Source organism: Adiantum capillus-veneris, chromosome 13 (genome assembly GCF_014529385.1).
Source record: "Adiantum capillus-veneris isolate H3 chromosome 13, ASM1452938v2, whole genome shotgun sequence".
NCBI lineage: Eukaryota > Viridiplantae > Streptophyta > Polypodiopsida > Polypodiales > Pteridaceae > Adiantum > Adiantum capillus-veneris.
The window spans coordinates 93699247-93725029 of record NC_140943.1 but is presented as its reverse complement, the minus strand read 5'-3'; the positions used below and the strand labels follow the sequence as shown (position 1 = coordinate 93725029).

Below are 25783 nucleotides of genomic sequence, written 5' to 3'. Positions count from 1 at the left end.
AGAATTTTACTTTTTGGGAACTGAAGCTTTTGGGGCTCTACTTTTGGGTATCCCTTATAATCTCTAAATACGTGGTTTAGAACTCACTTCGCAGAGCACCTGGACGCAGAGTTTGAGAGTGAAACCCTAACCGCTCTTTGTACTTTGACATTGATTTAATACATAAAGAAATACCGAAAGAGGCACTAGTCTTTGGGGCCAATATCTCTAGGCACGGAACTCCGCTTGGCCAGTGTAAATCTATTGTGATCTGCGAATAGTTTTGAAGTGGTTATTTCGTGCTGTGGTGATTAATTCTTGACTTGAAGTGTCCAAGTTTGTTACAGTGGTATCAGAGGACGGAACCAACGCTTCGGAAAGGGCAAGAAAAAGGCAAAGAAGGCTAAATCTCGCCCAGAGATTGACAGTTCTACTGAGGAATTGTCTATAGACAGCTCAGATTCCGATGACGGAAATTTTTATGCGAACAAGAAGAATTTCTATAAAGCCAACCAGTACGACTTTTTGGAAGATAAAAGCAAGAAAGTCCGCGAGTTTAAGGAAGGTGGCCACTCGATCAAATTTGATACTTTTTCAGGATACTCAGATGCTTCGAAGGCTTTGTCTTCTATACAGCAGTTTGACATCGCTTTCGCGGGAGGACGCTACTCAGAGCACTCTAAGATTCGGGGAGCTGCCTCTTACTTTAAGGGGAATGCTCGCACTTGGTGGTCCACGCTTTTGTTAAACAAGACTGCGCCAGTTAAATGGTTGAAATTTAAGAAGCTTTTTATTTCTTCTTGGTTAACGCAAGAGTATGAACGAGATACACGAGCTGCTTGGAACCATCTTCGGATGACCAAGAAAGATACAATCAATGCTTACTCTGAAAGATTCTAGAGCTCTTTTCTACCTGCCTCTTCATTCAAGAAGATCTCGTTCAGAGAACAGATTGAGCGGTTCACCTTGGGTCTAGACTCTACCTACAGAGATCCGAGATCACTGCTTGGAACAGAAGTCATCTTTTATTCAGGAGTTGATGAGTCATACGAAGCGGGGCTTTGCCATTCACTCTGGCAGTTTGACCTACCCCACAGATGAGGCCATGACACAACGAGCCGCAGACTTCTGGGAATGAAAGTAGAAAGAGAAAGAGCAACCCAGAGAAAAAGGATGCACGACCCAAGCTTACTCCTGAGGAGAGAGCTCGCTTCATTAAAGAGGGGAAATGCTTTGGATGCGGGGAACATGGACATATCTCCGTGAAGTGCCCTAAAAAGGCACCGAAAGAACAGAATGATAAGGACGACGACAGGCTTGAGAGTTCGAGAGCAGCTGAGGGACATGGCAGAAAAGGCAGATAGAAAAGCAGAACTGGTACCACATGGTGTGGGACTTGCACCGAATCAAATGAATGAAAGTACAAACTTTGCCGTTTTTGGGGCAAAGTGAAGGATCAGGAAGCTCTTTTGAAGGAGCCAAGTCCAACTTCTTTTCACTTGGAATTGGCGGCTCGGTTTGGAATTACGCCGGACAGACTGACGCTGTCAGGAGTTTTTTGGAGCAACGGATTGCGCATATGTACATACACATGCACGGTGCATCAAATAAAGGATTGCCCATTTTCCGAAGCCAGGTGGTTACGTGGGGCCCACATGTGTACAGGTAGGACAATGTGTACATAGTGCATCGATTTTCACTATCACCAGTACCAGTGTGTTTTTTCTATAATAATGAGGAGTTGGTAGCGCGTAAAACTTCTGGAGGAAGCTATCCGCGGGCCGACGACATGAGGTAAGCAGGTGCATCAGATGGTATCTAGTGGCGTCAGGAGGCCAAATGGGGTCAATACTTGCACGTGGATGAGTACGGGCACAACGTGGGTGTTTTCTTGCGATAATTATGCAGAAAGGTCATCATGAGGACCATCTTTTGGGGCCACTTCACGTGGTGGCGGGATGCATTATTTGAAAAAGCTGAGTGCCAGGTGTGCGGATGGATGCAGCAGGGTGACAACTATGTACTGCGAGGTCAGTTTTTGGCCTGTTCGGGGTCCATTTGAGGTCAATTAAAAGGCCAAGGGTGCCCAAGTGATAAAGCTAAGTGTGGGAACTGAAAAAACAGAGAGAGGATCAGAAAAAGAGTGGAGAGAAGAGGAGAAATAGCCGCAATTGTGTTTTTGCTCGTTTTGGAGTCTGTTTTGGCCATAAACTGTTTATCCGAGGTCGGATTTAAGCACTTTGACATTGTAGATTGGGGTTTTGGGCTTTTTGAGACGCGATGGCGCTGTCCATTTTGCCAAATTCCTCACTGTTTTTCTGTTGTTTTGGCTGTGTAAGTTTCTCCTATGAGTGAAGCTTCTACTCCAGTTTGTGATTGTATCTGGCATATTTTACCCATATCGTGTGAGCTATTTGCCTTATTGGTGTTGGCCTAAGCTCAATTGTATCTAAATATAAAAAATTCTCCTCTTTTGAGTTGAGTTTTTTGGGTGTGTGTGTGTGTCTCTTTCTCTGTGTGGAGTGGGCAAGTGGATAGTCTCTCTCCTCTCACTCCATCGGTGTGTTCCTTGTCTCGGCCAGGTGAGTTGTGTAAGCCGAGTGGTGCCCCATAGTGTGTGTGTGTGTATCATTCCAAGAGTGTGTGTCAGGTCATTATAGAGGTGTTCTGTGTGTTTTCATCCCGCTCACATTCTTTTGGCGCCCCCACGGAGGATCTTCTTCGAGTACCTTTTGCTTCGAGCTTCAAGCTTCGAGATTCGGGATTACAGGTTACAGGTTACAGGGATAGGTATAGGTGATTCACATAGGTACAGGTAGCTGGAGTACAGTGATGTACTAGTAGTGGAGTCACTTGCAGTTGTCGTGGGTATGCATCATTTGGCGCCTGTTTGAGCGCACTGTCTGTTGGTATTGTACGTTACTTGTGGAAACTGCCATTGTACGTCTTTGTGGAGCCATATTTGGTTTTATTTGGCAGTCCAAGCCATTTCTGAGACTTGGTCTTGAAGATAGTCATTTCTGAGACTTGACTATACGAGATTTGCATAAGCCTTCGTGTGAGGGTCGATAGCGTGAGGTTTTTTTGAGCTGGGGGATTCTCAAATGTGGAGATCCTTTCGGTGATACAGGTAGCTGGAGCACCCTTTTGTGACCTTGCCATAGGCTATGTACTAGTGATTCCTAATTGATGCTCGGGTTCTATTGTTGGCAGTTTATGCATACATATTAATCTATTTTTTGGGTTCTTACTGCTCTACTTATGGGGAAACTCTGCCAAAATTTTTCCAAGTTATGATGGCTGGTTTTTTGGTCTTTTAAGCCATTTATGCTATTGTACAGCTAAAATTTTGGCAAAATCAAAGGATAAGACAGGTGTGCTTTCTTGGGAGCTGCATGGTTGACTTTAATGGATAATCAAAATGGCCCTCAATTCACTTCTTTTCATTTAACTCAGAGAATCCAGATTGATGTTCATGTGTCCAGGCAGATCTTTTTCCAGCAACCCATAGTCTTTATGTTGGGGCCAAGAAGATTAAGAGAGATACTGGAATGTCCTTTGCCTGTTGTAATTCCGATGATCAACTATGAAAACTCATTTGATGTGCATGTGTTTGTACTTATCTAAAGTCAAGCTCCATTGAAGTTTCTAGGAATTGGGGTCAGTAAAAAGTTTGGGTTCTTGCACGTGTTTGAAGGGGTTCTCAAAGCATTCTAACTTGGGTAGTCATGGCTTTCTCTTATCCGGAGTTTCATGGAAGAAGTGATGAAGATGTGGAAGACTTCTTGGAAAAGATGGAGGTTGTCTGCATTAGCAACCAGATTCATGACCCAACGCAGATGTTACGTCTTCTTCAAATTTGTTTGAAGAGTGATGCACGAGTTTGGTCCAAAGCATTTGAAGAGGAGTTGCGTGGGGCTGATCCACCCGTAAGGTTGAGTTGGGACAATATAAGGCATGGATTGGAAGTGGAGTTTGTGAAGATAGAAGATCCTGACAAAGTGTGGCAAGAAGTACAAGGTTTGGTGCAAAAGGAAGGTGAGCCAGTAGATGCGTACATATGTAAGTTTTCATTGGCATGGGAGCGGATGTGCAAGGCCTTAGCACCACAAGTACCTCCACCTGACATGATGAAGAAGGACAGGTTCTTGGCTTGTCTTTGAGAGAATATACGTTGGAGAGTGGAGCTAAAGAAGCCTAGGACATATGAAGATGCACTAGAGGTAGCAAGGAACAAAGAGTGGAAGCTGAGGAAAATGAGCCAGTTAGGGGTGGAGTCTTTGCCCATGAGGTCTGAGTTTCAGCCTATGGACTCTTTACAAGGTCGCATGTCAGGGGTTCATCATGAGCCAGTGGTTTCTGTTACTCCTCAAGTTATGCCAGCAGTGGTCACTACAACAGTGCAAGATGATGGGCTAAGGCAAGACATGAGGCAAGTGGTAGATTTAATGAAGAATCTCAGCCTCAACCTGCTAGATCAAGTGGGAAATAATCGTGGTCGAGGGAGGTTTGCAAATCAGCCAGGAGGTGAAGAAAGACCTAAGAATGGTTTTGGACAAAGTAATGGTAGGTTCTGGAGGCAAACGCTCACATGTTATAATTGTGGAGAGTTTGGCCACATCAACCCGCAATGTGATAAGCCACCAAGGATGGGTGGAGACATGTATCCATTGCCAAGATAGGTGCTAACTAGGTCAAATGATTATGGCATTGAAATTAAGGGAGACGAAAGAACCAGTGGATTAACCCAGGAGGAAAAGGGAAAGACAAAAGTGATAAGTGTAGTCACTTTGGAGAAGGCATAAAAGCTAGAGGATACATTAGTGATGCCTATTGGGAAGAGGACCACACAGGACAAGGAAGGAAGAAGTGCCCCAGGTCCTAGTAAGAAGAAGGGAAAGAGCCATGAAGGCGAAGATGTCAAGGCCAAGAGGAAAAGAAGGGCTCATCGCAAGTTTCATGTTTCAGATTTTCCACTAGGGGATGGGCAATTAAGCTATGACATGAAGGAGGATCTGACGAGCAGGAAGACCGATGTTACTTTTGGGCAGCTTATAGAGATGGTGCTGAAGCTAAAGCGACAGTGGAAGAGGATGGTTAACCCAATGGAGAAAGAGCCAGAGAGAGGTTCAGTGAAGGTGTTGGCGATGGATGAGCTACCAGACATTTGTCCAATAGTAGATGTGTGGCACAAAAGAAAAAATCTAGGACAGGGTTATGTGGATGGTGGAGCCCAAATATGTGTCATAACAATCTCATGCGTTGAGAAGATGTGTCTTACAGTGACTGGGGTGTCAGGTTTCCGGATCAGATTGGCCAACCATCAAAAAGTAAAATGTTTGGGTGTTGTAAAGAGCTTAGAAGTGGAGGCGTATGATGCAAAGGTGGTGGTTGATTTTCATGTGATGCCAACAGCGTTGGGAGCATATCCTATTATACTGGGTAGACCATGGTTACGTGCAGTGGGAGCTGTTCAAGATTGGCGACGTGGTACGATTAGCCTCTACGAAAAAACAGGTGCCAAGAAGCTATACAATATGGACACAAGGAAACGATTGGAGGAGCTTTATGAAGATGAGGATGAGTCTAGTGATGAAGACTATTCCACAGTGTCTGACGAGTACAGTGATAGTACTACCAGCAGTGATGAGGATGCTGATGCTGCATTTCTTTTGATGGACAAAGAAATCCAGGAGTTTGGTTTAGTTGTATTTGTGAATGAGGTTGAAGATGAAAGTGAAGGGCCTTATGAAGTGATTGAAGGGCTGATGCAGACCAAGGTTGAATTGTCAAAGAAGCAGGAATTGATGACACAAATGATTAGTGGAGACCTCTCAGCTCTGGAGAAGGAGATATATTTGCACATGCTGGCTAGTTTTCTTGATTTGTTTATTACCTCATATGAAGAGATCAGAGGGTTCAAAGGAGAAGAGATGCATATAGAGTTGAAAGAAGGTGCGAAGCCAGTGCGGCAAAGGCTAAGAAGCATGGGTCAAGAGCAAATGAAAGCCTTGCGGGAAGAGGTGGACAAGTTATTGAAGGCAGGGTTCATAATCCCAGTGGAGACCACAAAATGGGCGAGTCCAGTAGTAGTCAGTCCAAAGAAGGATGGGAAGTGGAGGATTTGTGTAGATTTTAAGCCCTTAAATGCAGCCACTAAGAAGAACCCATATCCTCTTCCATTCATTGATCAAATCTTGTATTCAGTGGCAGGTTATGAGAGGTACAATGTGTGATTGTTTTTCAGGCTATTTTCAATTGAAAATTGCTCTTAAAGACCGAACAAAGACAACTTTTATTACGCCATGGGGCTGTTATTGCTACACGGTATTGCCATTTGGGTTGTCAAATGGACCATCTTTCTATCAAGAGAGAGCAAATTGGGCATTGGAACCATTCATTGGTAGTTGTGTTAAAGCTTTTATGGATGACTTCTGCGTCTGTAGCAGTAGGGCTGAACACCACGAGAAGTTGTAGATGGTGTTGGCTCGATATGATGAATGTGGAGGACAACTAAATCCAAAGAAATGTCATTTAGCACAGCCAAGGGTGAAGTTATTGTGCCATATGGTGTCGGAAAATGGCATCGAGGCTGATCAGACAAGGTTAAGTCTATTATTCTTCTTTCATCACCTACGAGTACAAAGCAATTGGCAACCTTTATACACAAAGTGAAGTACATGGCGAGGTTTATTCTATTGTCTTCGCAGCTTCTTTATCCATTACAACAAGTGGCAAAGCATGATCGATTGCAATGGGATGACAAGTGTGAAGAGATATTTCAAGAGGTGAAAGAGGTGTTAGGGGGGTTGTCAGCCATGCAGACTCCTGATTGGGAGAAAGTTTTTTATGTAAATCCATCAGTAGGGGATGATGCCATTGGAGCCATGCTATTGCAAAAGAGGAAGGGTAGCCATTATATGAGGCTAGTGTATTGTGCAAGTCGAGTGAAGCTGGTAGCAGAGAGAAACTTCTCGGAAGTAGAGCTAGTGATGGCCAATGTAATATTTGCTTGTCGACGATTTCGTCATTACTTGCTACCACGACCTTTTGTTTTCTTGACGAGTTATTCTTTTTTGCCACAGTTAATTAATGGCACTAATATGTCAAATGTGGTGAAGAAATGGGTAATTGAGCTGTAAGAGTTTGAGTTCTCTTTTCTAGTGGAAGACAGTACAAGGGCTACCCTAGCCGATTTATTGACCTACAAGGAGAATCCCCTTCTTGTTAAGGAAGAGGTGGTGAGAAAGGTAGTTGAAGAAGTGCCACAGATCAGTAATGCATATGTTTTGTTCTTTGATGGCTCATACAGGAAGAGCCATGATGCAGCTTCAGGGGGTATAGCACTTTATGATCCAGAGGGGAAGCTAGTATGCAAGAGAGGATTCAAATTGGATGCACATAGTAACAATGAGGCTGAATATGCTACATTGGAAGCTGGATTACACATTTGTTTAAAGCATGGGATTAGAAGGTTGAGCATAAAAGGTGATGCCTTGTTAGTTGTGAAGCAAGTGCTGGGTGTGTGGAAGAGCAAGAACACCTCATTAAAGGAAATGTGTTTCAGAATTAAAGGCCTCCTAAAAAAGTTTGAAGCATGGAGCATCAGACAGATTGAACGTGCTCTAAATGGAGAGGCACATGAAGCAGCTCAAAGCATGATTGGGGAGCTATTTGTGTTGAGGACCGATTTACCTCTTTATCATGGCCGGGAAAGTTTGGCTCAAGAAGAGGAGTTTTTGCTAACAGGAATCATTCCGAAGAACATTCACAAGTCTAAGAAGTATGGTTTTGTACGTAGAGCATATAGGTACAAATTGATTGGTGATGTCCTATACATGAAAGGGACTGATCTTGTGTTGAGACTAGAAGGCACGTCTAAGAAAGAAAAAGAGAAAGGAGAGGCTTTTTCCAAAGCTTAGTATGCGATACTACGGACCTTTTTAGATCACTGAAAAGATAAATGATGTCTCCTTCCGATTGAAACTGCCAGATACTTGGAGGATTCACAATGCATTCTGTGTGAGTCTCTTGAAACCTTTTAAGGGTGATGTGCCTGATGATGGGGAGCCTGATGAGCAATCCGAAGTGGAAGAAAACGAGGAGATCCTTGTTCCTGAACAGATTTTGGCACATAAGGATACGAAGAATAAGGTAAAGTCCGAAGGCGGTTCTTGGTTAAGTTCAACAACTATCCTACATTGGATGCGAAGTGGATGGAGGAGGAGGGCCTAGCAGATACTCCTCAGATTGTGAAACTTTACCTCGATGCTTTTGGTTTAGCATAGTCTACTCCAATTGGAACCCAGAATTCAGTTTGGCCGGAGATCTGGTGCAGTGGGATGCACAAGAGGGGAGTCACTCTGCTCCTTTGTCAACAGATGCCTTGATTTTGATACTAAAGTCACTGATGACTCTTTGAGCTTGAGGGATACTGAGAGCTGACAGTATTCTGCTGGATGATTTTATGAAATGGAATTCTTGATTATGATATTGATTGGTTCTTAACTTCTTTTGAGTGCAGTAACTGATAGACGAAATGACTGCAGCATTTTGGTCTGATTGATCTAGAATAGACATGGTTGCAATGAGGTCCCGATTGGATCTAGATGTGATTGCTGGCTACATTGCCGATAAATCATGGTTTATAGATCCGAATGAATGTTGAATGTCATGTGATGTCCTGTGATGTGATTGTCGATTTGGTACATGTGCTAGATGTGTGTTCCGAGTACGTAGGTACTAACAACCAGTGTTTGCTAAGACGGTGAATGGCTTCTATCGGTTTTGCAGGCGTAATCGCGGTCGATTACAATGCTTTCAAGGGGGGGGTATGTCACAAAGTGATGACGTGGCTACCGACAGCAAAAACCCTAATTTCTGCAAGAAACCCTAAAATTCCTGCAAACCCTAATTTCTGCCAAAAACCCTAATTTGCAGAAACCCTAATTTCTGGAAACTCTAACCCTCACTGCTGGCTGAAACCCTAATGTGGCTGGAAACCCTAACGCAGGCAGTTGAAATGCCACGTGGTAGTAGTACGGTATTTTCGGAAATTGCGGCGGAGATTGCAGAGCTAAAAAGCAGCTGGGCGACGCAATTTGACTTGAGAGGGAGAGAGAAATTTCCCTTGCTTTATTTCATGAGAAACTCTCTTGTGTGAGAGGAGGAGAGAATTTTGCTTTTTGGAAACTGAAGCTTTTAGGGCTCTGCTTTTGGGCATTCCTTGTAATCTCTAAATACGTGGTTTAGGCCTCACTCTGCAGAACATCTGGAAGCAGAGTTTGAGAGTGAAACCCTAACTGCTCTTTGTACTTTGACATTGATTTAATACATAAAAAATATCGAAAGGGGCGCCAGTCTTTGGGGCCAATATCTCTAGGCACGGAACTCCGCTGGGCTAGTGCAAATCTATTGTGATCTGTGAATTGTTTTGAAGTGGTTATTTGGTGCTGTCGTGATTGATTCTTGACTTGCAGTGTTCAACTCTGTTACAAAAACTCCAAGGCCTAAGTCCTAAGCCAACCAAGCGTTGAATCCAAGATCTAATCCTGCTGATCTTGAGCACAGAGTGGAAAAGAATAGCCCATTGCAGAGTCTAAAGCATCACGTGCAACAAGAAAAAGAACATGAACCCGCACAAAGGAAGTGGATGAGGAGGGGTTTGAGTTGAACTCCTACTGCATTGGTTCAGGAGGCCTAAATACACCACACTCTGTCCGATCCAACCACCATCCACCCGAGGCAGCAAAACCACCTTCGGGCTCTTGCTCTCAATGTGTCGACCTCCCTTTGTCTTGGTTCGGATTTCCTCCTGAGCAAGGGTTTTGTAGCAGCAAAGGACATGTCGGCACCCCGCCTGCTAGCAATAGCAGACATAGATGGACACTCGTGCTCTGCCACAGAGGGACTCAGATGAAGCCCCCTCGCTCGACCCCGCCGAGCCAACTATCCGACTTGCTTTGTCGCTAGCAGAGCAAGCAAGCCTTGCAACAGAGGTGGAGCGCCTTCAAGCCACCTGTGTCATCTGCAAGATCATTCGCAGTCAACCCTATCGAGGTGAGGTACGCGACCTCCTCCCAGCCCGCCTTCTAGCAGAGGTGGGAAAGATCATTGACATCCAAATTCTTGGGCGAGGATACTACTAGATTGAGTTTGAGACTCCCGAGATGACTACCAAGGTCATTTCGATGAGCCCGCTGGCCATCCGAGTAGTCAGAGCTCATTTCTGACAATGGCTCTATGATTTCGATCTAGCTTCGGATGTTCTTGTCGAGGAGACAGATCTGCCCATTTCGGTTTGCTTCTCGGGCCTGAGAAGGGAGTACCTACCGCTTCTTTCCAGGATTGGTTCGGAGATCAGGACAATCTTGGAGACCCGACGCTCGGCAACTTCAATTGCTGCCAAAGCTGTTGGTGTGCCTTCAGTACCCGTTTTGGCTCGTGACACTCATACTCTCCCAAAGGTGGTTCTTCTACCTAGGGTGAGCGGTGGGTGGTTATGCCAGAGGGTATTTGGGACTCCCAAACCAGTGCTTCCTATGTAGACAAATGGGCCACTTAGAGAAGGCCTGTCCTTGCAATAGATCTCGACCCATAGTGCATGCTCAGCCCCCCAAAGGTTGAACATGCCCACTAGACAGCTACCCAGGACACACAGGCTGGCACGTCGGCAGAGGCCAATGACCAGCCAGCTGATGGCTAGCAACAGGTGCCCGGCCGTTGTCGACAAGGAAAGGCTCGCCACACTACCCCCCTCTGGTGGCAGATCTCCTAGTAGCTCAACAGCATTGGTTTCCGACCGAGAATCGTTTTGACCCCTTACAGCAGGAGTCCCCTGAGGAGCTCCCCTCCACTTGAGCCTCACCGTCGCCACCACCTCTCCCCCCCCCACCTCTCGCTCCCCCCCTCTCCCTTGCTGGGCCTCAGCCTCTGCAGCCGACCCATCCCGCACTCCTCTTCCGACAAAAGGGACTGGACACTCATCCGCAACTAGACGCTCTCTTGGTAGTGCTTCTCTATGAGACGAATGGCTCGAGGGGGACAATGTTTTTCACTCCAGTTATCTTGTATTCTGGCTTCATGTCAGCATGATGTATTTTTACAGTTTTAATGAATAGGAACCAGCCCACCTTTTCTTGTGTGTGTGGAGAGAGAGAGAGAGAGAGAGAGAGAGAGAGAGAGAGAGAGAGAGAGAGAGAGAGAGAGAGAGAGAGAGAGAGAGAGAGAGAGAGAGATTTGATTTGATATTCACGTCCACGGGGGGCCAAAATGACCCATGGGACCTTTTAGACATTCTCCTCTTTCGAGGGTGTGTTACTTGTGTGACTATTTTGTGTCTTTTGTGAGTGTTTTGTGGTGTTCTAGTATGCGGGCAAGATATGTCCCGAGAGCTGTAGGGGAGGGTTCCGTTTTTGAGAGCAACTCGGCGAGAGTATGGCATCCGTGTATGAGCTGCTGAAAATCAGCTCGAATATGTGCGTATGCTGGGCATTCTAACGTCACATGTGCTTCATCTTCAAGGGCTCGCATAGTACATGATGTGCATATTCTTTTCTGAGCATCAATTTTCAGCCAGCCGCCTGTTTCTATCTTAAGCAAGTGTGATCTTGTACGCATCAGAGTTATGGCTTTTCTTGCCATATGGGGCATAGGCGTTTGGATGTGTACTTGGGCTTCCGGCTTGCTTGTGCTGTAGAGCTCCCAGTATTTTGTGTTGACATGTTTGCAATAATATTCGAACTTGGACCGATGTGTGGTCGTTCGCCATTTATTGTGAAGGCATTCAAGTAGTGCTATTTCAAAATTCAGCATACATTCCCCTTCTTCCCCCTTGACAATGGGCATGTTCACATATGCCTCTACATTCCATTTTGCAAACCACTTCCTTATGTCTTGGATAAGACTCGATGTTAAGAATTTACTTTTCTTAGTCTTTTGTAGTGCACATCCGGCCTTCCATGCTATGTGGGGGATTCGAGTGGAGGGCATCAGTTTAACTTTCATAATGTATGTAAACATTCTTTGCAGGGCTTTCATTTCGAGGGGTCTTTTGCCTGTTTCCAAAAGCAACACTGAATACGGTGTAGTTTTTTTGACTCCCAGATGTCTACATAGGAACTTCTTTTGTATCTTTTCAATCTCATTCCATGGGTGGGCTGAGATACTAGCTCCCCAAATTTCTACTCCGTATAGGATGGCCTGTACTACACACGTCTCAAATATAATTGCTTTAATTTCCCATCTCTTGATGACTTTTTGTGTATACATGTTTTCAAGTTGGTAATATTTGGCATGCCCCACATCAATTCTATTTCGTGCGCATTGTCCCCAAGCATAATTAGATGGTATATCCATTCCCAAGTACATAAAGCTGTCTACTCTTTCAATTTGCTTCCCTTGGTACATGAGAGTTGGTTGAATTTCCTGTCTTTTTTGAGTCCTCACTAGCATAAACTTTGTCTTGTTTACATTGATTGAGAGCCCCGTGTTTTCACAAAAGGTATGCATGGCATCTACCAATTTTTGAAGAGATACTATATCATGTGCACAAAGAGCAACATCATCTGCATATATGAGTAGCAGAAGTGTGAGCATTCCGATGGCCGGTCCATATGGTTCTTCTGCGAGTGCCTGGGTATGAAGTCCTCAATCTGGTCTATGCATAGCCTGAAGAGAGTTGGGGATAAAGGGCATCCTTGTTTAACTCCCATGTTGCTTGAGAATTCCTTGGACATACCTGCATGTGTTTTCAGCTGGCATAGAACTCTTTGGTAAAGATGTGCCACTGCAATTCTGAGATGGAGTGGTACCCCGATACTTTCCATTCTTTGCCATAGGCCAATTCTCGGGACCGTGTCGAATGCTTTTGTGAAATCAACAAAACAATAGTACAAGGTTTTCCCTTATAGCCGGCTCTCTTCCATTAAGATCCTGAGTGAAATAAAGTGGTCAATCGTACTATGCTTGGGTCTAAAACCTGCTTGTCCTATTGCGCGCTTGCCATTTGTTTTTGCCCATGAGCTTATGGCTTGTTCTAGAACACTCCCCAGAAGTTTAGACATACATGATCCAACCGTGATGGTTCGGTAATTAGTGGGCTGATTTACATCCCCTTTTTTGAAAAGTGCTTTTATCCAATTTCTTTGCCAGTCTGCTGGCAGCCCTTGTGTGATTGCCTTATTAATTAATCCATGTATCCATTCCCGTGCAATGTTGCCTGATCATTTGAGCATTTCGGAATTGAAGTGTAGCGTATCGGGTGCTTTACCATTGGCTAATTTTTGTATGCCTTTGGTCACCGTTGTGAAATCGAAAGGCTCTTTTATTGGAATTTCATGGCGCATATCTGGCATCCCCTGTGCGTCTTCATGTACATACAATTGTTCCACATATGCATACATGTCTTCTGGACTTATTTCTCCGATAGTGTCTTGTCCCTTTCCTTTCATTCTCAGCCATTCCCCCTTGGGGTTCTTTTTGAAATTCGCTATGGCTTGTGTTTCAGTGTGCAACTCATATTCTCTTCTCTTCCTTCGCTTGAGAGTATTGTAGATCTTTGCTAAATCTACCCATGCATTGGCTGTTTGGGGTGTTAGCCGCAACTGTTTCTTTGCATTTTTGCAGTTCTCATAGAACCAGGGGTTGTGTGGTAACCCTTTCCTGCTCTTCCCTTTTCTGTATGTTTTCCCCATTGTTTCCTCTACTGCTTCGCATAATGCATGTTTGAAAATTTGCCAGGTGTTTTCAATGTTAGATGGCATACATTCTTGAGCAAGTTTCCTGTCTAGGCATGTTGCATATGCTTGCTTCTTATCTATTTGCATCTTATATGTCCATGATCGGGGTTGGGGCTGTTTTTCCTCAATTCGAGCAGGTATGTGCAGCCATACATGTATTGGTGTGTGGTCTGAGCTTGGTGATCTATTTCCAATAGCGAGATTATGCACTATGTGGGACGCCTCATAGGAAACCAATACATAATCAATAGCACTCATGCCCTTATTGGCTGTATAGCATGTACATTCCCCTGAATTAGCAAATCTTTGTGCTCCGTTTAAGGCTAGGAGTTGTAGTGAGGTCATCATACTAAGCAGAGCCACGCCTTGCGGGTTTGTCATTGGATCTCTTGAGCATCGTTTCCATATGGGATCTATTGCATCATTCTTATGCTCCGTTTCCGGTGTTGTCATGAAATCGACCATTTGCATTTGGGCATGTGCTATCCGGGCATTCATATCTCCAATAAGCATAACCATTCCTTCCTGTGTATATTGATTAATGTCTGCATACAAATCCTCAAATGGGTTGTTTTTCTCAATGTTGAAAGCACCATAAAATGGTGATTCCCTGTGTGGGATATAGCACCCTGCGATGAACACGGGTTTGCCCCCTGTTGCAATTTTAATCCATATGTACCGTTTATGAGCATCCTTTTTGCATACGGTGATCACTTTTTGGAGCTCTTCTCTGTATGTCACTGCAATCCCTCCTTGACCTCTCATTTTTGTACATGGCATCCATAAAGATTGTGTTACATATCCTTCGATGTGTGGGATTCTACAGGTCTCGTGCTCCCACGTTTCCAACAAGAAAAGTACATCTGCTTGAGGCAAAACTTCTGTAAGGCCTTCCCCTTTATGCCATGGAAAACCTCGGCAGTTCCAGCTTGTCACTTGTAATTTCGTGGTCCCATGGGTATAAAGAAAGAAAGATTTTTTAACGTCTATAAAGAGGCCGAAATCGGCTTATGAGACAAATCAAAGTACATGAGGTGGGTGTCCTCTGTGTATCCATAAAGGATAAAAGGGTACAAAAGTAAAAGTAAACTATCCTGTGTAATGTCTGGGGGGAGGTGATACAAAGAGGGTGGGGGTGGAGCTCCAAAAACTGGGGGAGAGATGCAATCCTATATGTTGGGGTAAATACAATCATGAGATGCTATCCTATCTCTAACTCCATCCAATCCCATAATCAAGGTGTAATACATGATGCATGGATGGGTAGGGTGCGGACAATCGTGTAAGATGGCGGCTGGATCTGCAAAAGCCCGAGTACGTCGCTCCTCCAAGGATCTGTAGTAGTGCTCCTGGATCTCTCTTGTGTAGGCGGGGTGCCCTACGTCCATGTGTGCGTGGGCGTCTGCGAGCTCGGTCCTCCTCAGCCTGCTATAGAGTCACTCCTCTCTGGGTGGTCGAAAGTGATGGTGCTGCTATGGTCCTCTGGAAAAAGTCCGTGAGCTGAGTTTGGCGCTCGTCTCTCATCCCTAGTGCTGCCTGGAGGAGGGAGTCCCGATGCTGTTGTGCCTCTATGAGGAAGCGGCCGAGTTGTCGTTGGTCTCTGGACTCAAAGATCTGATGTAGAGTGGGCTGATCTGCAAACAAGGTCAGATATCTGCCTCTAATCTCCTCATATGCTCTACATCTGCATACGTAATGCTCCTCGCTCTCAACCTCTGCTGTGCAAAGTGTGCATATCCTCTCTGCTCTGGGGACATGTGCCGCTCTCCCTGCCTCAATCTCTAGCTGGTGTGATGATACTCTGAGCTGTCTGATGGCGACCCGTGCTCTATGTGGCATATAGACATCCATGTATCTCGGTCTCTGGATGGAACCATATGCTACAATAGTGAGGAAGTGGTCTCTGTAGTACTGCCTCTTCGTGGGAAGAGGCTCTCTGGGTGTGATCCATGTCTCCCTGATGTATAGTTGCCAGAGATCCTGTCTGAGAACTCGATTCCTCTCAGTGTGTGAGAGGCGTATGTGAGGGGATTCGGGATCATACTGAAAAGGGGGCAGATCCGTGATGTCCAAGCCATGGGATGTAAACCACTCTATGACCTGTGAGTACCATGCCCTCGTGTCCCCCTTCTGATGCAGCTGTATCGATGCCTCAAAAGCTCTGCGGGTGAGTCTGTTTGGTGGGAGCTCCTGCATGTGCTGGATGAAAAAAACTGTCTGAAAGAGAGCCTCTACTAGCATCGGTGGGGTAGCTAGCTCTGCTCTGATGATATCATGTGGTACTGAGGGTTTGCTGTGGAGCAAACGGGAGATCATGATGATCTGTGGGCGCTCTATCTGTGTCCATAGGGATGCGGATAGCCCTGGAGCCCATACAGCGGTTGCATACATCATGGCAGGTGTGACTAGAGTGTCAAAAAGCCACCCCTTGGTGCGGGGCTCCTGGAAGTGGGCCTGATGGCATCTGCGCTCCAAGGTGGCCAGCGTTCCATATCCTCGTGTAAGCCGGTTTCGGGTTGCCTGTGCCATGGAAAATCTACCATTGGTGCCAGTGAAAGTCACCCCCAGGTATACATATGAATCAACCACATCGACCTGCCCGCCTGCTGTGAGTACTGCTCTGCTCCGGACTGTCCTGGAGGTGTGAAAGATCATGACCTTGGTCTTGCCAAGGTTCACTGTGAGCCCTCGATGTGTGCAGAAATCATCCAAGGCTCGTAGGTGGCTCTGTAGTCCCTCTTGTGTCTCAGAAACTAGAATGATATCATTAGCATAAAGCATAATATGTACTGGTATACCTGCCAAGTCTGATCCCGCCCCTCCTGCGCGTAGAATGTAATCTGATATCTCGTCGATGTAGAGACCAAATAGAGTCGGGGAGAGGGGACATCCTTGCTTCACACTAATAGTGCTAGCAATGGAATCCGATAGTCCACCTGGGCAGCGCACTCTACCAGAGACCTATGCGTATAAAGAATGAATGGCCCATATCATCTTAGATGGTATCTGTAGCTCCTGAAGGCGCTGGAAGAGTCTCTCTCTAGGGATAGTGTCAAAGGCCTTGCAGAAATCCACAAAGCAGCAGTAGAGTCTCCTCTTCCGTGCTTTCGCTCCATTGATCAGGCAACGAAGGACGAAAATGTGGTCGATAGTCGAGAAAGTGCGTTGAAAGCCTGCCTGTCTTGACGCTCGTATCCCTGATGCCTCTGCATGCGTGCTATGCTCTGCCTCAAGAACAACCCCATATAGTTTGGCCAGTGTGTGGCCAATCATGATAGTCCTTTAGTTCCCTGGATCCAGGGTGTCGCCAGACTTGTGGATAGGCACGATGGTGTGCATAGTCCACTCCTCTGGTAGTCCCTCAACCAAGGCATGGTTGAAGAGACGTGCTATCAAGGGGGAAAGAGTGTCTGCTGCATATATCAAGTGCTCACTCTGTAGTCCAGTGTGATCTGCTGATCGGCCATGTTGAAGGCGTTGGATGGCCCTCTCCACCATGCTAGATGTGAAGAAAGTCGAGGTGGTAGGTCGAGGATCAGATGGCTCTGGGATCAGTGGCTGCCCAGGTATCTGGTACAAGCGCTCGGCATAATCATGCCAAACCTGGGGGTCCTCCAGGGGGGTGGTGGGGCGTGGCTCTCTCAGAATCCTCCATGCTGTGGCGCAGTCTGTACTCATAAGAAGGTGGTATAGCTCAAGCTCCTGTGCCTCCTCGAAGGCTCGCCGTTTACGGCGTGTGATGGCCTTCATCTGTCGTCTGACCCCGCTCTCAGTAATCTCCTCTAAGGCTCGTCGAGCCCGTAGCTGTCTGTATAGATCTCTGCACTCCCCGTCGTACCAGCAATTTTGGGGCATCGTCCCAGAGGGGGGGGGGGTTGGCCACTGTGGGTAGTGTGTGGAAAGCAGTTGAGGGATGAGGTGTGTAGAACTGCTGAGAGCTGGCTAGTGAGTGTAGAGAGTGGTGTGTCTGGGTCGAGAGTGTAGATCCCCTCATATACATGTGATGAGTAAACGTGGGCTAGCTCATGTGTGAAGTGTATAGTGGTGTGTGGTGTGGATGTAGGTGGTGTATGTGAGATGGGTGAGCCAGTGAGAGAGAGGGCGAGATATGCGTGGTCAGCCCCAATAGGCAATGGTGGGATGATGAAGGATGTGAGTAGGTGGGCTGTCTCTCTGAAGCCAATGATGTAGTCCATTGTACTACCTCCGCTGGCTACTGATGGCGGTATACAAGTCAGGCCGCCGGATGATGGCCATTGCGCCATCCCGTTATAGATAACGAGACGGTGCTGTGATCCCAAGCGAAGTAGGTGCCTCCCATATGGTGTGGGTGTTGTGGTATCACTAGAGATCCTCTCTGCCCCTATGTCCTCCATAGTGGAGAGTAGCTCTGGGTCGTCGAAGTCGTAAATATCACACTGTCTACTCTGTGTCGTGGCATTGAAATCCCCCGTGAGGAAGACTTCACCCAGTCTAGAGTACTCCATGATCTCGTCCCTAAGACATGCATATGGTGAGTGTGTATCATCCTCCTCCTCTCCTCCGTGTGTGTGTACCTCCTCTATCTCCCCTCCACCTGCCTGTGCAAACCTGGAGCTGCTAGGTGCAAAGTAGCATACGGCGATGTAGAGGATGTGCTCCTTAGATAGCTCAATCCGTATCCACATGTAGCGTGCCTCTGGATCGCGTGCTACTATTTGTATCCTGCTATGAAGTGAGCGGCGGTAGAGGACTGCTACTCCGCCAGATCCTCTAGAAGTGTTGTGCCGTGTACACTTCTTGTGTGTAGACTCCCATTGGTAATCCTGTACTCGGGGTAGGCCTCTCTCTGAACTCTCGTGTGTCTCTGTGAGGAGAATGATGTCTCTACCATGCATCACCTCTTCCAGTCTCCCTGGATGTGTCCACAAAGAGCCATTGCAGTTCCAAACTGCCATGAAACTCAGCTCGTTGGTTTTGTAGAGTACGTTCAAAGCATGAATGACCTCTATATAAACCTGCACCTACTCTTGGGCACTGACGATGTGAGTAGGGATGTCATAACTGTTGTCCAAGCTATGCATGATAAAGGTGATAATCTTATTCTTCCTGTTTGGACAAGCAGTGAAGTTGAGATCACATATTGTCAAGTTTGGTTCTTTGCTCTTCGTAGGTTTGTAGTAGTATTCATTTTTCGATTTCATATTTAGCTTACCTGAGGACTTAAGAATGTGTTCCGTTATAGGTTGTTGTGTGAAGTTTGATTTCTAGGATTAAGTTTTTAAGATGTCTTATCCTTTTTTTTGCTTAAAGTTGAGTACTTGTTTTAAGCCAAGTAAGCTGCGTCAACTTATTTTACACATACCTTTTTTGAAACATTTTTAAGTTAATAATGTTTTGTTTTATCTAGTTTTGTTTCGAAGCAATCAAAGTGATTTAGTTAGTTAGTTTGTTTGTTTTTGTTTTTCTTTTCTTTTCGTGTGTCCCTTGCTTTTATAGTTTTATGAGTGCTTTATTCCCTCTTATAATTCATGAGTTCAGACTATTCTGAACTTATGAAAGTATATGTGTATCTCCTCGTATAGTGTCTCATAGGCCGCGAGACCCTATGCTACGGCTTTGCCATCAATGATGAGGCGACCGTCGCGATAGGAGGCCCGTTTTTCTTCTTTGCGCGCTTGTTGTATCCGAGGCATGCATGCTCTTCTATGCTCTACTTGCATCCTTGTGAGGTCATCATCTATGTAGATGGGGGGGCCCGTGAGACCTCGTAAAATTACCCTCTTTCGAATGAAAAGGGTCCGTGCTTCCTCCGATGAAAATTGGAGGATAAGAGGCCTCTTCTTGATGGGGTCTTTGCCGGCTTGCCAAGATTTGGTGAAGGGGCTTGATTCCTCTATTTTGTATCCAAGAGTGGTACATACAGTCTTGCCATCTTTCTCGGGGGTGGAGTCCTTCACTTCTTCAATGCCGGTGACTCGTATGTTGAGGCGCCGGGCATGGCGCATTTTTTCCTCTTCGAGGGTGGTGTGTACAAGGAGAGCTTCTTCCTTGTGTGCATCCTCTTTTGCTTCTTTCTTGATGTTCTTAATGACAACTTCTACCCATCCCTCTTTCGTTGCTTCGAGCTTGTCTTCCAAGCGTTCGGTGAGGGCTTTAGTGAGCTCCTCTTTAATGGCCTCTTTGGTTTCATTATTGATTTCCCCTTCTTCGGGGGTGAGGGAAGCGATGGAGGCCTTGAGGATGGCCATTTGTTCTTGCATTTCCTCCTCCTCCTTTTTCCATTCCTCTTGGGTTCCTTTCCACTTGTCGGTCTGCTTCTTGTGCTCTTGTTCTTTAGTCTCTTTCTCCTTGGTCCATTCTTCTTTTTCCTTATGCAAGGCTTCCACCTCTTTCTCAAGCTTGGAGAGGCGGTTGATGATAGTGTTGATGGTGGAGTCCACCAACTTCTTGTTCTCTTTGATTGCGGTGTGGAGTTTGTCGTCCATCTTGGCCATTTCTTCTTTGGTCACTCCTTTCGCCATGTCGGGCCCGTCTCGGTGTCGGTTTGCACAAAGCACCTATTCTGTACTTCTGAAAAAGTTGCAAGAATTGCAAAATTTCTGTTGAAAATTGCAAAAATTGTATTTTTGAAAACTTCTTTCTCACAGAATTCCCGTGTGTAATTCCTGTGTGTATGGCTGGACATACATTCCTGGAAAAGGGCCTGCGTGTACGGCTGGACCTGTCCAAGCTTGGTGTGAGCAGTCAAAAATGCAGCAGGTACTCAAAAATGAGCCTGCTGCTGACCAGGTAGGGGCCTGGGGAGGGTGGCGCTGGCGCGAGCTGGGGGGGGGGGGGGGGGGGGGGGGGGGGTGGCGCGAGCCTGTGGGCACCCAATTGGAGTGCGCGAGCTTGTAGGACAAGGGCGCAAGCCTGTGGGGGCAGTAGTGGCAAGCCCTCACCATAGCAGCAAGTGCTTGCCATCAGAACAGCAAGTGTCCGCCATGTGAGAGAGAGAGAGAGAGAGAGAGAGAGAGAGAGAGAGAGAGAGAGATTTGATTTGATTTGATTTGATATTTACATCCTCGGGGGGCCAAAATGACCCATGGGACCCTCGAAAACTCTAAGCAAACTCCCCTTGCGGGGGGGTGTGGTGTGTAGCACCCTTTGCCTTTTCCATGAGTAGTGTGTGATTTTCTAGAATACTGGCTAGGTATATGCCTAGAGCTGTAGGAGATGGGTCGGTTTTAGAGAGCAATTCCTCAATAGTAGTGCATCCCCTTGTAAGCTGTTGAAAATCAGTGCGTATGTCGGTGTATGCGGGGCATTCTAGAGTCACATGTGTCTCATCCTCAATCTTTTGTAAACTGCATTGGGTGCATTCTCTTTGGCTTGCATCAATTTTCAGCCATCCTCCTGTCTCTACTTTCAGCCTGTGAGCTCTCATACGCATCATAGTGATGGCTCTTCTTGCTCGATGACACATAGGAGTTCTTATGTGAACTTGTGTTTCTGACATTTTGTATGCCTCCCAATACTTTGTGTGTACATGTTTGCAGTAGTATTCAAATTTAGATTTGTGTGTAGCCGTCTTCCATTTGTTGTGGAGACTGTCTAGTGCTATCAACTCAAAATTCAGCATATAATCTCCTTCTTTTCCTTCTTCGATAGGCATGTCTACATATGCTTCCACATTCCATCTTGCAAACCATCTCTTGATGTCTTGTACCAGACTTGAGGAGAGGATTTTTCTCTTGTTGGTTTTTTGTGGTGCACAACCCACTCCCCATGCCACTTGTGGTATTCTATTGGGAGACATCTTCTTCACTTTCATAATGTATTTGTACATTTTCTGCAATGCTTTCATTTCTAATGGCCTGTTGCCTGTTTCCAACATCATCACGGAGTATGGTGTTGTTGTTTTGACCCCAAGATGTCTACATAAGAACTTCTTTTGTATCTTTTCTATTTCGTTTCATGTACTGGCCGATATGCTAACACCCCAAACTTCCACCCCGTATAGTATGGTCTGTACTACGCATGTTTCAAATACTATTGCTTTGATCTCCCATCTTCGGATATTGCTTTGTGTACACATATTCTCAAATTGGTAGTATTTGGCCTTGCCCGCATCAAGTCTGCTTCTTACACAACTTCCCCATGCATGATTGGAAGGAATATCCACTCCCAAATATTAAAACTATCCACCACTTCGATTGCTTGGTCTAGAGAGAGAGAGAGAGAGAGAGAGAGAGAGAGAGAGAGAGAGAGAGAGAGAGAGAGAGATGGAGATGGAATGTTATATTAACCTTCAAAAGGCCAAAATGACCTATGAGACCAAAAGGTTACATCCATGTGTGACTCTAGTACAATGTCAGTGGAACATAACTATAAGATAAATGAGGGTACTTGGGGTTGGTAGGTATGTAAGCCTAACCTACATCCTCATCATCGTCAACGTCCTCATCACAAAATACATTAGCTCAAAACCTATGGGAAATGGAGAGGGGTACAATCACATGAGGGCTAATGAGGTGCACAACGGGGGAAGTAGACAATGGTGATCATCCCACGAGCTCTCTCATGGGTCTCTGCAATATGACCTCAATGTCCTCCATGGTCAGCTCTCTGGGGGTCGTGCTCGATGTTGCTCAATGATGCTTCGTAGCCTCTGATCTAAACCTCATCTATGGTGTGAAGATCCTCGCATCCTCGGGCGTCATCAGCGGCCTAGCTGGATGGCTTGGTCAAGAAGAATGCCGCGATGAGAGAGAGAGAGAGAGAGAGAGAGAGAGAGGTTTTAGAGAGAGGTTCTTTTTAACTCTAGCTATCTTGTAATATGGCTTCATACGGACTTGATTTTTTCACAGTTCTAATGAACAGGAACAAGTTCACCTTGAGAGAGAGAGAGAGAGAGAGAGAGAGAGAGAGAGAGAGAGAGAGAGAGAGAGAGAGAGAATTGAAATGAAATGTTATATTAAACGTCTGCAAAAGGCCAAAATGACCTATGAGACCAAAGTGATACAATCTTGGTGGATCTAATCCAATGTCTAGGTACAAAAATACGTAAAAATGAAGTAAAGTGAAAAACTAAAATCATCATCATCATCAATGCCCAAGGATGCTTGGCACTGGGCGTTGTCCGAGAGAGTACAGCATCGATCGCTGAAGAGCTTCGTCAATGTCCGCCTTTGTAAATAGTCGTACTGGGTGTCTTCCATGTCGTGCCAAAATAGTCCTTATCCTCTGATGGAGCCTTCGTCGATGTCGTGCTGTGAATTATGCTCATCTGGTTGTTGAGTCCTTGCTCTAAAGAAGTCAGTAATTCCCCTCTATGAATGTCTCCCATTGCCTGACCTCCTCAAGAGACTCTCCTTGTGTCTGTGTCGCACTAGCAAAAACAACCCGAGGCATCTCTGATCCTCATATCTCATGACTCTAGCCAATGGTCCAAAGCCCTCTTTGAATAGACAACGGAAGCGGCCTCGTATCTCTTAGTATACCGGACAATGAAAAATGTGATGTAACTCGTCTCTGGCTCTATATGACACAACTCACATATCCTGGCCTCAGCTGGTATTCTCCTAAATCTGCCGGTCTCAATCTCTAGCTAATGCGATGATGTGCACATTTGACCAATAGCACATCATATCCAATAGGATAGATGGGTGTCTATATAGGCCGGTCTGATCACATATCCGTCTTTTGTTAGTTGGAGAAGATGCTCTCTATAGAAAGCCATCTTCGTACCCAACTCTTGTGTCGGCTGTATCCATGTGCTCCTCGTATCTAGCTGAATCAAATCCTGACGTATGAATCTAGTGATCTCTGTCTGTGTGAGAGATAGGGAGGGTGCATCCAAGGAGTACCGGAAAGGAGGCAGTCTATCCATGTTGAAGCGAAACCATGATGTCATTTGCCCATACTAGCATGTTGTGTCCCCTGTAGCGCTAGCTGTCGAGATGACTCAAGGGCTAGCCAAGCATATCCATCTCTGGGAAGGTCCCATAAATTATGCATGAAGGATCTTGATCTAGTAAGGGCCTTGACCACGAGAGGGGTGGCAGCTAGCTCGGCTCGAATAATCTCATGTGGCATTGAGGCCTTAGCCCGAATCATGCGAGAGATCATAGAGACTAGAGGCCTCTCCATACATATCCAACCATCAGTGCTACCAGATCTACCATGGTGGTCCACCGAGGGTCCCCAAATCTGAACCTCATAAAGCATAGCTGAAGCCACTAGAGTGTCAAAAAACCACAACTTTGTTCGAGGTTCGTGAAACTGAACCTGCGAACACATCTTCTCCAGTCCTCCCAAGGCTGCATAAGCTCTCGTCAATCTAGTTTCTGCTGCTCTCCTCAATGAAAACACCGGTCCACTGTAACAAACTGTTGACGTGTCAAAGCCTAAAGAATGGAGCCAACTTACAGATGACGTGGTTGTCCGAGAGCAAAAACCTTAACCCTAATTTCTGCCAGAAACCCTAACTGCTGAAACCCTAATTTTGGAAACCCTAACCCGAGAGAGAGAGAGAGAGAGAGAGAGAGAGAGAGAGAGAGAGAGAGATTCTTACTGGTTTTAGATCCAATGAACAGCCTCCTCAACAACAATTCCTTGACTGGAAACATCCCGAAAGAGTTGGGACAGCTGCCAAAGCTACTTCATTTGTGAGTCGTATTCGATATGGAAATTATAAAATCTTCCTTATACCGTGGTAATCAACACTTAAATAGTCACTGGTATGTAGGCTGCTAGACAACAACAAATTGAGCGGGGAGCTGCCACCAGAGCTCTCAAACCTTTCCACCTTGGTCATTCTGTGTGGAACTCTAATCCTTCACTTCGGCTTTACACTTATTTCATTCAATGTCTACAAGTTGAAACTTGTTTCTTTTTGACACAGGCAATTGGACAATAACAACTTTGATGGTTCCATACCTTCTAGCTACTCAAAGCTCACAGAGCTCTCCAAGTTGTAAGTATTTTCTAGATATCTCTTAACATACTGCTCATCAATGTCACCAAGCTGATGGGTTGTACACTTCAGGAGGCAAATAAATGTTTGCAGGTGCCTGCATGCACGCATCCACTTGCCTCTGAGTCAAAGAGAAAGCACATAGCGAAATAACCAATGCAATAAGAGTCTATATACAGACTTCATGACACCAGTAAGAAAACACTTCTAAGTGGACTCGAGACTTATTTTGTACCCTCAAACCAGGGTACACACACACACACACACACACACACATACACACAGTGAGTTTGCAAAGATGCTTCATCTCCTTGCCTTTTGCTTCAGCCCATCATCCTAACATGTAGTAACCTTACTCTTCGCAATTGCTCCTGTTCACGGCTGTGTTAGTGAGTGGTAGGGAAACGGATTGTTTGAGTTGAATTTTTCCTTTCATGAATCATCACCCCTTGGATCCATTAATTCACTTCCCCTACCTGTTTTTGGGTCCTTCTGAGGACTGCCACTGAAGATTCCACAACTTCTTATCCTCTTCCCCTTGCAGGTTTGGCATGTCTTCCCTGACCTTTGAGATTTTCCCAACAACATTAATAGAAATAACTTGGCAATGACATCAACTTGTCTTTCTTTGAAAGCAGCCATCTCCTTCTTTAAACCCGTCATTTCTGCATCCGTCTACTTGGACATTTCAGCCCATGTACTTTCCAATGCATCCATCCTACCTGTCATAATTGCTTCTATTTGTGCCTCATCTGCCAACAACATTTCTAGATTGCAGACATTGTTCCAATCAACACGTGAGCATTTGAAAAGTGCTTCGGCACTAGTATCTGCTTTACATTTTTCCAGAGCTTTCTTTACACTACCCACTCTCTCTCCTAGTACATCTTGGCTCAAAAGAGAGCTTCATGTCTTAATGAATATTGACCACAACCCCAGCTTGCACCAAGCTTGGTGCTTGATAAGCTGGTGCCTAGCTTAAGCTGCCCCTGTGCTTAAGGAAAGAAAGCAAGCAAGCCCCCTCAAACGGACACGCTTATGTGCAGCTTGTATTGGTTTTTTTGAATCTTTGCGAGCCAAGGGCAGCATGTGTGGATAATGTAGGGACGGAAACACGTATGAATTT

The 25783-nt window shown here is 45.6% G+C and overlaps 3 protein-coding genes across 8 annotated transcripts in view; 1 reads left to right on the top strand and 2 right to left on the bottom strand.

Annotated features, from left to right (window-relative positions):
* LOC147444460 (putative LRR receptor-like serine/threonine-protein kinase At1g06840) overlaps window positions 1-25783 on the top strand; it is a 116192-nt gene that overhangs the window by 47024 nt on the left and 43385 nt on the right. For 2 of the 6 annotated variants that reach the window (XM_086527068.1, XM_086527066.1), the window contains 3 exons: window positions 24278-24349; window positions 24430-24501; window positions 24586-24657. The exons of 1 other annotated variant lie outside the window; for it this stretch is intronic. In XM_086527068.1, coding sequence (XP_086383194.1) covers window positions 24278-24349; window positions 24430-24501; window positions 24586-24657 — 216 coding nt within the window. Of the gene's footprint in view, window positions 1-24264; window positions 24350-24429; window positions 24504-24585; window positions 24658-25783 lie in introns of all 6 variants that reach the window. 3 more of the 6 variants (XM_086527065.1, XM_086527070.1, XM_086527069.1) reach the window with 2 other exon arrangements.
* Window positions 15014-17573, bottom strand: LOC147444462 (uncharacterized). The gene is made up of 2 exons (XM_086527650.1): window positions 17085-17573; window positions 15014-16679 (listed from the first exon to the last, which is right to left on the bottom strand). Exons 1-2 carry the CDS (start codon window positions 17571-17573, stop codon window positions 15147-15149), a joined length of 2022 nt encoding a protein of 673 aa, XP_086383776.1. The 3' UTR covers window positions 15014-15146.
* On the bottom strand, window positions 19277-20405 carry LOC147444461 (uncharacterized). The gene has a single exon (XM_086527071.1). It carries the CDS (start codon window positions 20219-20221, stop codon window positions 19304-19306), a length of 918 nt encoding a protein of 305 aa, XP_086383197.1. The 5' UTR covers window positions 20222-20405; the 3' UTR covers window positions 19277-19303.

Excerpts from the sequence above, each read along its gene's own strand:
- LOC147444462 (XM_086527650.1), bottom strand. The coding sequence starts at position 17,573 with ATGCCCCAAAATTGCTGGTACGACGGGGAGTGCAGAGATCTATACAGA. Across the intron at positions 16,680-17,084 it reads GTCTCTTCAACCATGCCTTG|GTCTCTGGTAGAGTGCGCTG; the intron begins GTTGAGGGACTA and ends TTATACGCATAG.
- LOC147444461 (XM_086527071.1), bottom strand. The coding sequence starts at position 20,221 with ATGGCGAAAGGAGTGACCAAAGAAGAAATGGCCAAGATGGACGACAAA.